Source organism: Procambarus clarkii, chromosome 82 (genome assembly GCF_040958095.1).
Source record: "Procambarus clarkii isolate CNS0578487 chromosome 82, FALCON_Pclarkii_2.0, whole genome shotgun sequence".
Taxonomy (NCBI): Eukaryota; Metazoa; Arthropoda; class Malacostraca; order Decapoda; family Cambaridae; genus Procambarus; species Procambarus clarkii.
Window position 1 is genome coordinate 11066533 of NC_091231.1, and position 13703 is coordinate 11080235.

Sequence of the window (13703 nt, forward strand, 5' to 3'; positions counted from 1 at the left end):
TATAATTGGGAGTATGAGGTTCTTGCTGTCGATCTTCCAAGAGAAGTTTTCGATTGCTTGAAGAGCAGACTTTGAATCGCAGAATATTATTCCTCCTCCAATATTTTTTAATGTGCTGGTTGCTAAATGTAATGCTGCTAGTTCTGCTTGTGTGGAGGTCAGCCAGTTGTTTAGCCTGACACTGACAGACTTTGTGCAAATATTATTTCTATAGAACCTACATGCCGCTGCAGTCCGTCCAGTAGAAGACTGGACTGAGCCGTCGGTGTAGACACATTATCTTATGACCACTCAGTCAAGTTAAACTCTACGGTACCACATCGCCACATTTCACTATCACAAAAGTCATTCTAACTGAAGCAGGTATATAGGCTATTGGTGAGAAACAGTAAATATATTTTTATTACGTATTAGCGACACAAACCATTGTTCTAGGCTAATATATTGATCTAATTCCCAATTCTACAGGATTATTGTTCCTTTTTTTTGTGCCCCCATATTGTCCATGTATCCCCCGGCGCTGGTTACTAATAGTAGTTCATCTCCTCCCACAGCCTGCCTGGATGAGGGGCAAGGAATTCTGGGACACCAACTTCGAGAAGCGATACCTCAAGCGGAGGGCCAAGTGGAAAAAGCTGCCACTCAAGGTAAGCGCTCAGCTCCCTTTTTTTCTCTCACTCAGTGTATTGGGGAAAGGTAGAAAGGTAAGCATTCTCTGTCTCAGTGTATTGGGAAAGGTAGGAATGTAGGCATTCTCTCACTCAGTGTATTGGGAAAGGTAGGAATGTAGGCATTCTCTCACTTAGTGTATTGGGAAAGGCAGGAACCTCAGCATTCTCTCAGTGCAGAGATGAGATGTGTTTACGAATCTGGAGATAAGTCATCCGGGAGTTCAAGCAAAAATATGTCATTAAGGAGGATGGTGTTAAGGTGAGAGGTTGGGATAGGGGGGGCTATTACGTGAAGAATTGGTGTAGGATAGATGCTTTTACGTGAAGAATTGGTGTAGGATAGGGGCTATTACGTGAAGAATTAGTGTAGGATAGGGGGCTTTTACGTGAAGAATTGGTGTAGGATAGGGGCTATTACGTGAAGAATTAGTGTAGGATAGGGGGCTTTTACGTGAAGAATTGGTGTAGGACAGGTGCTTTTACGGGAGTTTTAATATGTTAGTAGTTTGTGTACGGTTTTAAATTGGGGGGATGGGGTGGGGGGGGGGTGTTATGGTAGAGTGGGTGAACAATGGGTTCTGCTCAACCTGTCGGCTGCCACGCCACTCAAGAATTTGCGCAGCTCTCCAAGACTTAACGGCGAGTATCCGGCGGATCATTAGGTAAGGAATTAGGATTTACGGACTGGAATACTTGAGGGTAAATTGGCTCTGGAAAGGGCTGGAAGTGAAGCCTGAAGTGAGCCATAAACCAGCTCAAGAGGCTGGGCTTGATCTAAGACGCTCTCGCCTCCCTTCACTTCATTTTCCTATTTCGGTTTCTTTTCTGTGTTGATTGTTTTATGAGGGAGAACGTCTATGGCAGTGGGCGTGGGTGGGATACGGGCGTGGGCGGGGGGGGGGGGGGGGGGTACAAGCGTGGGCGCGGGGTTTAGGAGCGTGTCCGTGGCCGTGCTGAAGGGACGGGGCCTAAACAAAGTGTTCTATCCAAGTGGAAGACATTCTCGACTTGAGAATGGTCCAGGACGGACCGAAACGTCGTCGTCCCTTCACCTTCTTGTGTGTGGTCTGGTCAACTATCCAAGTGGAGTTTATATCCATTTCCGACTGTTTCCTTGTAACCATGTCTTCATATCTTTCTCTCTCTCTCTCTCTCTCTCTCTCTCTCTCTCTCTCTCTCTCTCTCTCTCTCTCTCTCTCTCTCTCTCTCTCTCTCTCTCTCTCTCTCTCTTTCTCTCTCTCTTTCTCTCTCTCTTTCTCTCTCTCTCTCTCTCTCTCTCTCTCTCTCTCTCTCTCTCTCTCTCTCTCTCTCTCTCTTGCCAAAGTATCATCAATCAAAACTTGGCTAGTAAGATACCCTATCGCTTTGTCAAGCTTCTCTCCTCCCTCCTCCTGTAAGACAAATTACACGGGGAAATAATGATTGGAATGAATTTTAATTCCATGACTTATCAGTAAGCTTTAGCCCAAATAAAGGAAAATAAAATATCGAAGCTTGAGTTAATAGGGATGAATTGTCAGGAAGGTTGAATTAATGAAGCTGAATTATAAGGAAGTTTGGGATAATGGGGGATGAATTATGAAGAAGTTTGGAATAATGAGGAGGAATTATGAAGAAGTTTGGGATGATGGGGGATGAATTATGAAGAAGTTTGGTTTAAAAGCAGATGAATTACCAGAAAGCTTGAGATACGGTTTTAAAGGATTTCTAAGAGGCTTAAATCAATAAAATACTTGGTGATGATTAGTGAAAAATGTTTGATAAGTGGGGGGGGGGGCTTGTGTTACTAACTGCAACAAGTAACAGCCTGAAGAATCAATATATTGCCAGACAAACCTGGCACGCATTACTCATATTTTAATCAAGGGAGATTATAGTTGCTGGTGATTGTACGTTTGGGGTCTGTACAATCAGCAGAGATGTGATCATATGTCTACGCTTATGGTCTCTACAATCACCAGATGTGTAACAATATACACGCAGAAATCACAATAACGTGATATATCAAATGAACAAATCCACAAGTGATGAGGGTTCGAGTTGCAATTCTTTTAACCATGTCGTGGCGCAGTCGACTAAGACGCAGCTGGGAACATCCCGTGCTTAGGTTCGAACCCTCATCACGGCCCTTGTGGATTTGTTCATGTAACAATATGCTACGATATTTCAGTGTAATTTTAATGTGTTGAATAGCATGACTTGACGCGGAAATACAAGTATACGCTTTTATTAAAGACCAGAAGTACAATATACGCTGTTGATTTAATATACGTCTATGGTAGGAAATATATTAATATTAAAAAGCTTCAACGCGGTAATTAACATCTTTGTCGTTACCATAGTGACCTCTGTAAGCCCGCGCCTCGACCTTGTGCCACAGGTGAGTGCCAAGTCAGTGCTTCTTACTGCTTAATGATGGTGAATTTGTCCACGGAGACTTTATCAGTCTCCGTGGTGCAGTGGTAAGACACTCGCCTGGCGTTCCGCGAGCGCTTTGTCATGGGTTCGTATCCTGGCCGGGGAGGATTTACTGGGCGCAAATCCTTAACTGTAGCCTCTGTTTAACTCAACAGTAAAATGTGTACTTGGTTGTAACAAGGATTCTTCGCGGCGGGAATCGTATTCCAGGGACCTGCCCGAAACGCTACGCGTACTAGTGGCTGTACAAGAATGTAACAACTCCTGTATATATCTCAAAAAAAAAAAAAAAAATGAAGGTAGTCAAGAATGACTGAATTGATTCTTCTTGGCTCCCTGAGGTCCCTAAACTATCCAGGTGTCTGTCGTGACCTGAATGGCTGTCGTCGCCCTCTTTAATCAACCTGTCCTCTTAAAAAGAACGTCGCTTTGGGCCGATTACCCGTATAACCGAATTTGGACGTAATTTAAAAATGAAAAAAAATGAAAATAAATTTGGGATTTTTTTTTTCAACAACAGTAAGTTAAGGGTCCTCTGATAGGTTAGGTGGGCAGGAAATTCTCATAAAGTTTCAAAACGTTATGAAAAACGTGAATTCAAAGTCGTCTATTCTAACCTTACAGAGTCGGCCGGACGACTCAAACAGAAAACGGAACAGTACGTCACTTTTGTGAGTCGATTTTATTTCAAATTACGTCCAAATTTGGCCATAGTGCGCATACGAGTCAAAAGTGACGTTATTTTTAAGAGAACGGGTTGTTTAGTCAACACAACCTGAGTGGCTCGCGGGAGAGCACATTCTGAGTGTCTGACCTATAAGATACAATACAGCCCCAGGTCCAAGAAGGAACAGTCGAATGACGGATGTCTTTATGGTGATTGGGAGACGAGTAAAGGGAATTGAACGATGAGGAGAATGCGCCAAGGCATTACGACTGTAGAGGATGAATGAGTGAACATCGGGAAATTTATTAAATTTTGTAATAAATGTTTATAATGCGAAGAGTGATTACTTTAACCCCTAAACGGCGCAGGTTATCTTGAGATGATTTCGGGGCTTTAGTGACCCCGCGGCCCGGTCCTCGACCAGGCCTCCACCCCCAGGAAGCAGCCCGTGACAGCTGACTAACACCCAGGTACCTATTTTACTGCTAGGTAACAGGGGGCATAGGGTGAAAGAAACTCTGCCCATTGTTTCTCGCCGGCGCCTGGAATCGAACCCAGGACCACAGGATCACAAGTCCAGCGTGCTGTCCACTCGGCCGACCGGCCGACAGGTAGTCAAAAGTATTACACCGGGAAGCGCCTGGCTAAAATTATTAATATGGAAAATGATAAAACAAAAGCATATGACGATTTTAGCAACATAAAGGATTAAGGCATTTTAAATACCCAATGTATTGGGTATTTATCTAACAATCTTAACTACAACCCATTGTATTGGGTTGTAATTACGATTGTTTGATGATTTAAGTCGAGTGATGCGTTTCGCAACGCCGTGTATAATTGTGAGATGAAGGCCGTAAACGGAATTTAAATCTAAATGAATAAATGAATAAGTAAATACGAATGCAGAATTCCGCGCCCTTTTGTGCACTGCAATAAAATAATTCAGTTCCGGACAATGGGCTTTAGTTCTGAAGAGCTTACCGGGGGATGGGCTGGGCTTAGCGCAGGCTTGAACGTGTTTACCTCCGAGGATCAACGTCCCCGCGGCCCGGTCTCTGTCTAGGCCTCCTACTTGGTGGTCTGGTCAACCAGGCTGCTAGCTGCAGTTGCTCCCAGTTTGATATACACTTGTATCCCACTTGGGCCAAGGATACACTTACTACTGTGTTTACACTCGTCACTTAGCGCAAGGGATACATTGTCCAGTTTATTAGCACTTGAGCTCATTGGCTGTGTGATCGACTTGTCCTCTAATACGTCGCCTTTTTAACGGAATCAACCCATCCGTTACAAATGCATCATATTATTGCAAGTTAAGGCACCGTATTATTAACGTTTTCCGTGAATCACCCTCGATGAGTTAGGTGGGGTGCTTGGGTTTGTACGTTTCTGGTTAGGCAAAAAACTGCATTTTTTTTACAGAGTGGCTCTGCCCTTCTCTTGCCTTCCCTGCCCCTCCCTCTTGCCTTCCCTGCCCTCCCTCTTGCCTTCCCTGCCCTCTCCTCCTACCCTTCCCTGCCCTGACCAGCCCCCTGTCACCCCGGGGCCACTGCCCCTCCTCGGGCATAATTTACAGGGGCCCCTCGATGGGTCGGATCAACGCTCGCTCGCCCTCGCCTGGCCCCGACGTGGCTCTAACATAATGCTCTCACGGGACACTCCGTCTTGGTGCTCCCAGGGCTGTAGGCTGGTGACAAGCCTGGCTGGGGTCTCTGGGCTGGTGACAAGTCTGGCTGGGGTCTCTGGGCTGGTGACAAGTCTGGCTGGGGTCTCTGGGCTGGTGACAAGTCTGGCTGGGGTCTCTGGGCTGGTGACAAGTCTGGCTGGGGTCTCTGGGCTGGTGACAAGCCTGGCTGGGGTCTCTGGGCTGGTGACAAGCCTGGCTGGGGTCTCTGGGCTGGTGACAAGCCTGGCTGGGGTCTCTGGGCTGGTGACAAGCCTGGCTGGGGTCTCTGGGCTGGTGACAAGCCTGGCTGGGGTCTCTGGGCTGGTGACAAGCCTGGCTGGGGTCTCTGGGCTGGTGACAAGCCTGGCTGGGGTCTCTGGGCTGGTGACAAGCCTGGCTGGGGTCTCTGGGCTGGTGACAAGCCTGGCTGGGGTCTTTGGGCTGGTGACAAGCCTGGCTGGGGTCTCTGGGCTGGTGACAAGCCTGGCTGGGGTCTCTGGGCTGGTGACAAGCCTGGCTGGGGTCTCTGGGCTGGTGACAAGCCTGGCTGGGGTCTCTGGGCTGGTGACAAGCCTGGCTGGGGTCTCTGGGCTGGTGACAAGCCTGGCTGGGGTCTCTGGGCCGGTGACAAGCCTGGCTGGGGTCTCTGGGCCGGTGACAAGCCTGGCTGGGGTCTCTAGGCTGGTGACAAGCCTGGCTGGGGTCTCTGGGCTGGTGACAAGCCTGGCTGGGGTCTCTGGGCTGGTGACAAGCCGGGCTGGTGACAAGCCTGGCTGGGGTCTCTAGGCTGGTGACAAGCCTGGCTGGGGTCTCTGGGCTGGTGACAAGCCTGGCTGGGGTCTCTGGGCTGGTGACAAGCCCGGCTGGGGTCTCTGGGCGGGTGACAAGCCCGGCTGGGGTCTCTGGGCTGGTGACAAGCCTGGCTGGGGTCTCTGGGCTGGTGACAAGCCCGGCTGGGGTCTCTGGGTGGGTGACAAGCCCGGCTGGGGTCTCTGGGCTGGTGACAAGCCTGGCTGGGGTCTCTGGGCTGGTGACAAGCCTGGCTGGGGTCTCTGGGCTGGTGACAAGCCTGGCTGGGGTCTCTGGGCTGGTGACAAGCCTGGCTGGGGTCTCTGGGCTGGTGACAAGCCTGGCTGGGGTCTCTGGGCTGGTGACAAGCCTGGCTGGGGTCTCTAGGCTGGTGACAAGCCTGGCTGGGGTCTCTGGGCTGGTGACAAGCCTGGCTGGGGTCTCTGGGCTGGTGACAAGCCTGGCAACAACAATGATCTTGGTGTCTCTTCATGCTCCTGCTTCCTTCGGCTTATTGGGTTTACCTGCAGTATATCCCTTGCTTATACCTGCAGTATACCTGCAGTATACCTGCAGTATACCCGGCGTTGGTGCTGGGCGTTCTGCTCCCTGAGCTCTGCCTCAGGAGAGGCTATGTCTTGCGATATCTTAATCCGTAAGGCGGTTGCTGGGAGTGGCGGCCAGGCCCGCCTAGCCATTACGGCACGCTGGGTCCAACACTTCCTGCAGGAACTTCTCGCCCTCCCAGGGGCTAGGATTCATCGAGGATTCACGGAACTAGCTTACGAAACCTGTACATCTTCCCTCAAACATGGCGACTTTGTTTACATTTATTTAACTGTTTATGAGCTCAGTATAGCAGTGAGAGGTTGTTTATGGTAATAATAATCTTGCGTTGTGAAATTACAAGCTCATACTGTTCTATAAATGTAAATAGAGGTGTTATGATTGATGAAAGATGTACCGGTTTCGGAAATACATGGCGAGTTTTTAACTACGAGCTTCGTTGAGTGATGCGAGGTGTATGAGATGAGCAGATAAGTTGATATTACGGTTTTGTAAGTACAGTTACTTGGACTGAACGGTACAGCTACGACCTGGCTTTTCTTGCAGGGTCGGCGTTCGATCCCCGATGGTGCAAGTGGTTGGACACAATTCTTTCGCCTCTTCCTCATATACCAGCTCCTATCCTCTCCTCGTATCCCTTCCATTTGGTGTATACTCATACTTACTGCATTTATGTATCTACATTTATGTAAGTATACATATGTACTGCATCATATGTATACTTACATATGCGGGAAATTAATCAGGAAAGAAGACATGCAACTCCTGATCTTACTACAACTATCTTTAATGCTACCACCACCATCACCTACTATTACTACTACCACCACCACCACCACCTACTAGTTCCACCACCACTACCTTGAGATTATCTTGAGGTTATCTTGAGATGATTTCGGGGCTTTAGTGTCCCCGCGGCCCGGTCCTCGACCAGGCCTCCACCCCCAGGAAGCAACCCGTGACAGCTGACTAACTCCCAGGTACCTATTTACTGCTAGGTAACAGGGGCATTCAGGGTGAAAGAAACTTTGCCCATTTGTTTCTGCCTCGTGCGGGAATCGAACCCGCGCCACAGAATTACGAGTCCTGCGCGCTATCCACCAGGCAACGAGGCCCGTAGCCACTGCAACCACTAGTACAACTTTTAGGATGCTGACATATTGGGTCTGGCCCAGTGTGGGCAGATCAGGTGCCTCTAACATAGCTCCTGTATTTGTAAATCAGACTGTAAGGCTTTCCCCTCCATGTCTTCGCGGTTCACTGTAAATCAGACTGAGAGGGTGGTCCATATGGGCTTGCGGTCCACTGCTGATTCGTCTTGAGCCGTTCGTGAGTGCATATTTGTCGTCGTCCGTGTCCTGGCGTCACGGCTTTCCGTGTCCCCCCCCCCCCCCCCCTCCCGGGAGTAGTGTTGTGCGTGTGGGTCTCCGGCAGGCGCGGGTGTCCACGGGCGGAAGATGTCCTGGTTGGGGTATGCGCTCTGGCTGGCTGGCTAGCTGGCTGGCTAGCTGGCTGGCTAGCTCGCTAGCTGGTTGGCTGGCTGGCTAGCTGGCTGGCTAGCTGGCTGGCTAGCTGGCTGGCTAGCTCGCTAGCTGGTTGGCTGGCTGGCTAGCTGGCTGGCTAGCTGGCTGGCTAGCTGGCTGGCTAGCTGGCTGGCTAGCTCGCTAGCTGGTTGGCTGGCTGGCTAGCTAGCTGACTGGCTGGCTCGTAAATTTGTGGGGGTCTTTATCTAGCTGTCTGGCTGGCCTTCCTTGAAGAGCTTCTCCATCGCGGTATTATTCTTCTATTCTGTTTTCTCCTTCCATCGCTCTTTTCCCCCTCTTCCCTTTCCTCCATCTTCCCTCCTCTCCCTCCATCTTCGCTTTCCCCTCTCTCCCCTCTTTCCCCCCTCCTCTCCCTCACATCTGCCATTGCCTCGCATATATTCTGTGTTTTCCACACATATTTGTATGAAAAAACAGTGAGATTTATTCATTTTTCTGTGTTTTTATGTGATTTGTGTGTTTTTATCTTGACAGGAACCGCAGATATGGCACAGCATGTCTGTCTCTCAGAGGTATGATTAAGCTATCTCTTTAGTGACTATGACTAAGCTATCTCTATTATGACCATATCGTATTCTATTGTAACTCTGCTTACTATATTGTGACTGTATCCGATAGCACAGTTGGGTTCATTCTCGACTCACACTCGTGAATTCAGAGTTCGAATCTCGGAAGGGTCAGAAATGGTTGGGCGCGTTTCCTAGCACATAATGTATCTGTTCACCTAGCAGGAAATAGGTACTCAGGAGTTAGTTAGCTTATTGTGGGGGAGGGGGGGGGGTTGCCTCCTGGGAAGGGTTAGTATGTAGACCTTTGTGGGGGGGGGAAGGGGAGGGGAGGGACCTCAATATAAGCCTAACATGTATTATATGTCGAAATGTATACAGCGAATTTGTGTATATATATTGGCTGCCTGTCCTCCGACGCAATGAATTATTATTCATTTGTTTACCTATCTATCTGTCAGTTAACCTATTTATCTATCAGTCAACCTATCTCTCTGTCAGTCAACCTATTTACCTGTCAGTCAGCCTATCTGTCTGTCAGTCAACCTATTTACCTGTCAGTCAACCTATCTACCTATCAGTCAACCTATCTACCTGTCAGGTAACCTATCTACCTGTCAGTCAGCCTATCTACTTGTCAGGTAACCTATCTACCTGTCAGTCAACCCATCTACCTGACAGTCAACCTATCTACCTGTCAGTCAACCTACCTACCTGTCAGTCAACCTACCTACCTGTACACCTGCTTACGTACCTCCCTATGTACCTAGCTACCTACTTACATATCTACTATGTACATACGTACCTAACAATTGTCTACATAGTCTTCCCACCAGCGTGCTTACCTTAATAAATATCTAAGACGTGTGTTGATAGGTAGCACCATCTTCATCACCATCTTTAACACTATCTTCAGCCCTCCTTGTCTCCATTACCTTTAGCATCACCTCCAGAAACTCCCACGTAACTACCTCCTCTGCTCCCAGAACTCCCCTTGCCTTTCTCTTGCTCCATGCCTTCCCTGCCTACCCTGCCTTCCCTGCCTCTCCTGCCTCCCCTGTTTCCCCTGCCTCTCCTGCCTCCCCTGTTTCCCCTGCCTCTCCTGCCTCCCCTGTCTCTTCCTTCCTGCCTCTCCGTCGCCTGCATCACACGGCAACTTAAGGGGTGTGACACGTGTGTCTAGTGTGTGTGTGTGTGTGTTGCTGCCTCTCACTAGGACCCATTGATCCCCTCAGCTGGGTAATTGGTCTTCCCTTGTTGTCGTAATGGTGAGACGTGGTAGTCACTCCTTCATCCTCTCTCTCTCTCTCTGTCTCTCTCTCTCTCTCTCTCTCTCTCTCTCTCTCTCTCTCTCTCTCTCTCTCTCTCTCTCTCTCTCTCTCTCTCTCTCTCTCTCTCTCTCTCTCTCTCTCTCTTTCTCTCTCTCTCTCTCTCTTTCTCTCTCTCTCTCTCTTTCTCTCTCTCTCTCTCTCTCTCTCTCTCTCTCTCTCTCTCTCTCTCTCTCTCTCTCTCTCTCTCTCTCTCTCTCTCTCTCTCTCTCTCTCTCTCTCTCTATCTCTCTCCCCCTGGATAGTTATCGAAGTAATTGTGATGGTCTGAAAGCATATTACGGTTGCAGTAGTAGTCTGCTTTCCTAAACACATCATATTATATAGTTATAACTATATTGCATTATTAGGCCTTGGTTATCTCTAATGTGAAATTGTAAGGGATATTCAAGTACTTTTCAAATTTAATATTTTTACGATACACGCTCTGTCGACTGGGCTATGAATAGTCTTAATAAGGAAAGTTATTATCCGAACTAATTATTAGTGTGGTCGGAACTGTGGAGCCCACCTCACTCTCGTGGGCTCCATGGTTCGAGTCTACTCAAGAGCCCAGGTGAATGGAATGTTTATTTCCAGGGAAGTATGGATGACGTTTTCTATTCCCTAACTGTTGTGTTTCCTTTACCTCTTCTGCGATTGTTTGGGACGCTCTTGGACGCTTGGTCCTCTGTTCCCATATCAGTGAGCAACCGTAGCTTGCTCTCTGGGTGACTTGGTTCACGGCTCGCAAGTGAGGATCCCTGGTTCGATTCCCAAGCGGGACAGAAAGGGTTGAGCACGGTTTCCTCTCACCAAATGCCGCTGTTTACCTAGCAGTATTTAGGTACACGGTAGTTTAGTCAACTGTTGTGGGTTGCGTCCTGGGAAAAGGGGTTAATAGTTCGACCTTGGAGATACCTTTACATAAGCAGAAAGCTTGTGTAAAGAAGGCAGAGACATAGAAGGCACGCGTCCGGTGGTCACTTGAACGCTAGTTCAAATTCCCACACTACTCCCACTGATCTTCTCATCAGAGAACAGACTCCTGGAGCCAGATTCACGAAAGCACTTACGGAAGCACTTACGAACTGTACATCTTTCCTCAATCTTTGACGGCTTTGGTTACATTTATTAAACAGTTTACAAGCATGAAAACTTCCCATTCAACTGTTGTTATTGTTATTAACAGCCTCCTGGTGCTTCGGAGCTCATTAACTGTTTAATAATTGGAAACAAAGCCGCCAAAGATTGAGAAAAATGTACAGGTTTGTAAGTGCTTGCGTAAGTGCTTTCATGAATCTCGCCCCTGGTCCCAGCAGAGAGGAAGAATCTTACCTCCCATGTGGGCTACGATGGGCTAGGGTGGATATACAGCTTTAGCTCCGTCACTTGTCAGATGAAGATGAGATATTAGGAAGATGTGTTATTATTAAACAGTGTTATTATGAATTAGTGTATTGTGTTAATAGAAGTTTTGTTGATGTTTGAAGGCCGAAGACTTGCTAAACAACCAATACGAGACAGTAATAGTGGATTCAGTTCTATTCACATATCTAACATCATGACAGTTCATCTCTCGTGATGTAAGAAGGTGCTCAAGTGGAGGTCAATGCCATTTACTGTCTCAATCACTTAATTATAACAACTTAATCTAACAGCCAAGTATTACAGACTTAACAGTCACTGAAATACATCAACGTGGTGTAGTAGCCAATCATTACAGTCTCACAATCACTGTAATATAACTTAATTTATTAAGTATTGCCGGAGATGCAGGCTGTTAAGTAGTACACTTGACTGAAATTGAAGCTTCTAAGATCCCCGCCTCGTTGTTGGAGGTATTCAGAACAAGATAGGTGTGGTGGGGAGCCGATCAGAACAAGGTAATCCGTGTTAGGCTAGTCGGGGTGTGCCTCTCAGATCAAGATGAGCCGCTACACGGCCTATGAGATATTTGAGCTCTAGAATCCCCGGTGTTAGAGTGGGCTACACCCGCGGTGAACTCCCATGATAGATTATTTCGGCTGCAGTAGCAAGTTCAGTAGCTTAACTGAAGGTGATAATATTGTGTATCATGTCATCATTCTCATTCTTCTTCGGGTTTTTATAGCCTCCTGTTCCTCCTCTTTCAAGTCTTTAGCCTCCTCTTCCTTCTCCTTCTCCTCCTCCTCCTCGTCCTCCTCCTCCTCCTCCTCCTCCTCCTCCTCCTCCTCCTCCTCCTCCTCCTCCTCCTCCTCCTCCTCCTCCTCCTCCTCCTCTTTCTCCTCCTCCTCCTCCTCCTCATGCTCTCAGCTTCCTCCTCCAAGTTTACCTTCCTGTATCAAGTCTTCCTCCTGAAAAACGCATTCTCTCATTCCTTTCATTCCGTAATTTACTCCTTCCCAACTCATTCTCCAACTCTCTCGATCATTTTTGTCTTCCGTCCTCCGCCTCTTTCTCCTCCCCATCCCCCCTCTTCCTTTCCATCCTAGGAGCAGTCTTTCCCATACCTTCCATCACCCACATTCTTCTCCCGTTCTGTGTCTACCCACAGCTCTCTGTCTCCTCCTTTCTCTCTGCGTCTCTTCCTCCTTCTCTGCTGCATGTGGCCTCGGAGGCCCCCAGGAGAAGGGCCCAATATCTCAGCGAATTTGTCACCATTTGTTATGTGTTTGTTATCCAGTCGCGCGGGAGTCCGTTATCTATCAACCAGTTTCTTATATTATGTCTTCTGGCTTGTGGCGTGAGACGCCCCGGAGCTTGAGTGAGGTGAGGCAGGGTGATTGTGAGGTGAGGCAGGGTGATTGTGAGGTGAGGCAGGGGGGTTGTGAGGTGAGGCAGGGTGATTGTGAGGTGAGGCAGGGTGATTGTGAGGGAGGTCTTGGTACCGGATCACCCTGGCTGTGATGGCTATGTGCACCGCAAGGCTACGAAGACAAACTGCTTCATACACCAGTGCCAGGATTCATCAAACCTTTCCGTAACCACTTACGAAACCTGTGCATCTTTCCCTTAATCATGGCGGCTTTGTTTACATTCATAAATGGTGATTTATTACGATACGGTGATTACCCAATAGCTGCTTTCCAATATGTTACTCTGCTCTGAGCGACCTTTAGACCATTTGGCAGCACAAGAGGTGCGGACGTTTACCTGAATTTACCTGATGGCCACCATCATTAGTGGCCTCGGCGGTTTCAGAGTTAAGTTTCGCAAATTGTCAAAATTTCAATGTTTCCTGAACGTAGTTTTTTTTATTGATTATCGAATTGCTATGAAACAGAACGGTAATTATGAAGGAGAAAAGTAAATCTTAAATACTTGGCAGTCATTTGAGACATTAAATAAAGGTAACAGTTATTTTTTGTTTAATTATCGTATGATTTTCAGCAACTGAAGCAAGGGTAGATGGTGTACACACGGACTGGTGTGCACACACAATGGTGCACACACACACACATACACACACACACACACACACACACACACACACACACACACACACACACACACACACACACACACACACACACACACACACACATGTGTGTGTGTGTATCATTGTGTGTGTGTGTGTGTAACT

At 47.9% G+C, this 13703-nt stretch overlaps 1 protein-coding gene across 1 annotated transcript in view; it reads left to right on the forward strand.

Moving 5' to 3' along the window:
• The first annotated feature begins 557 nt into the window (after window positions 1–557).
• The window catches only part of alpha-Man-IIb (alpha-Mannosidase class II b), a 302261-nt gene continuing 289115 nt past the window's right edge, over window positions 558–13703 (forward strand). The window contains exon 1 of the mRNA XM_069316104.1: window positions 558–647. Within this exon, the coding sequence (XP_069172205.1) occupies window positions 564–647 (84 nt within the window). The 5' untranslated portion in view covers window positions 558–563. The remainder of the gene's footprint in view (window positions 648–13703) is intronic.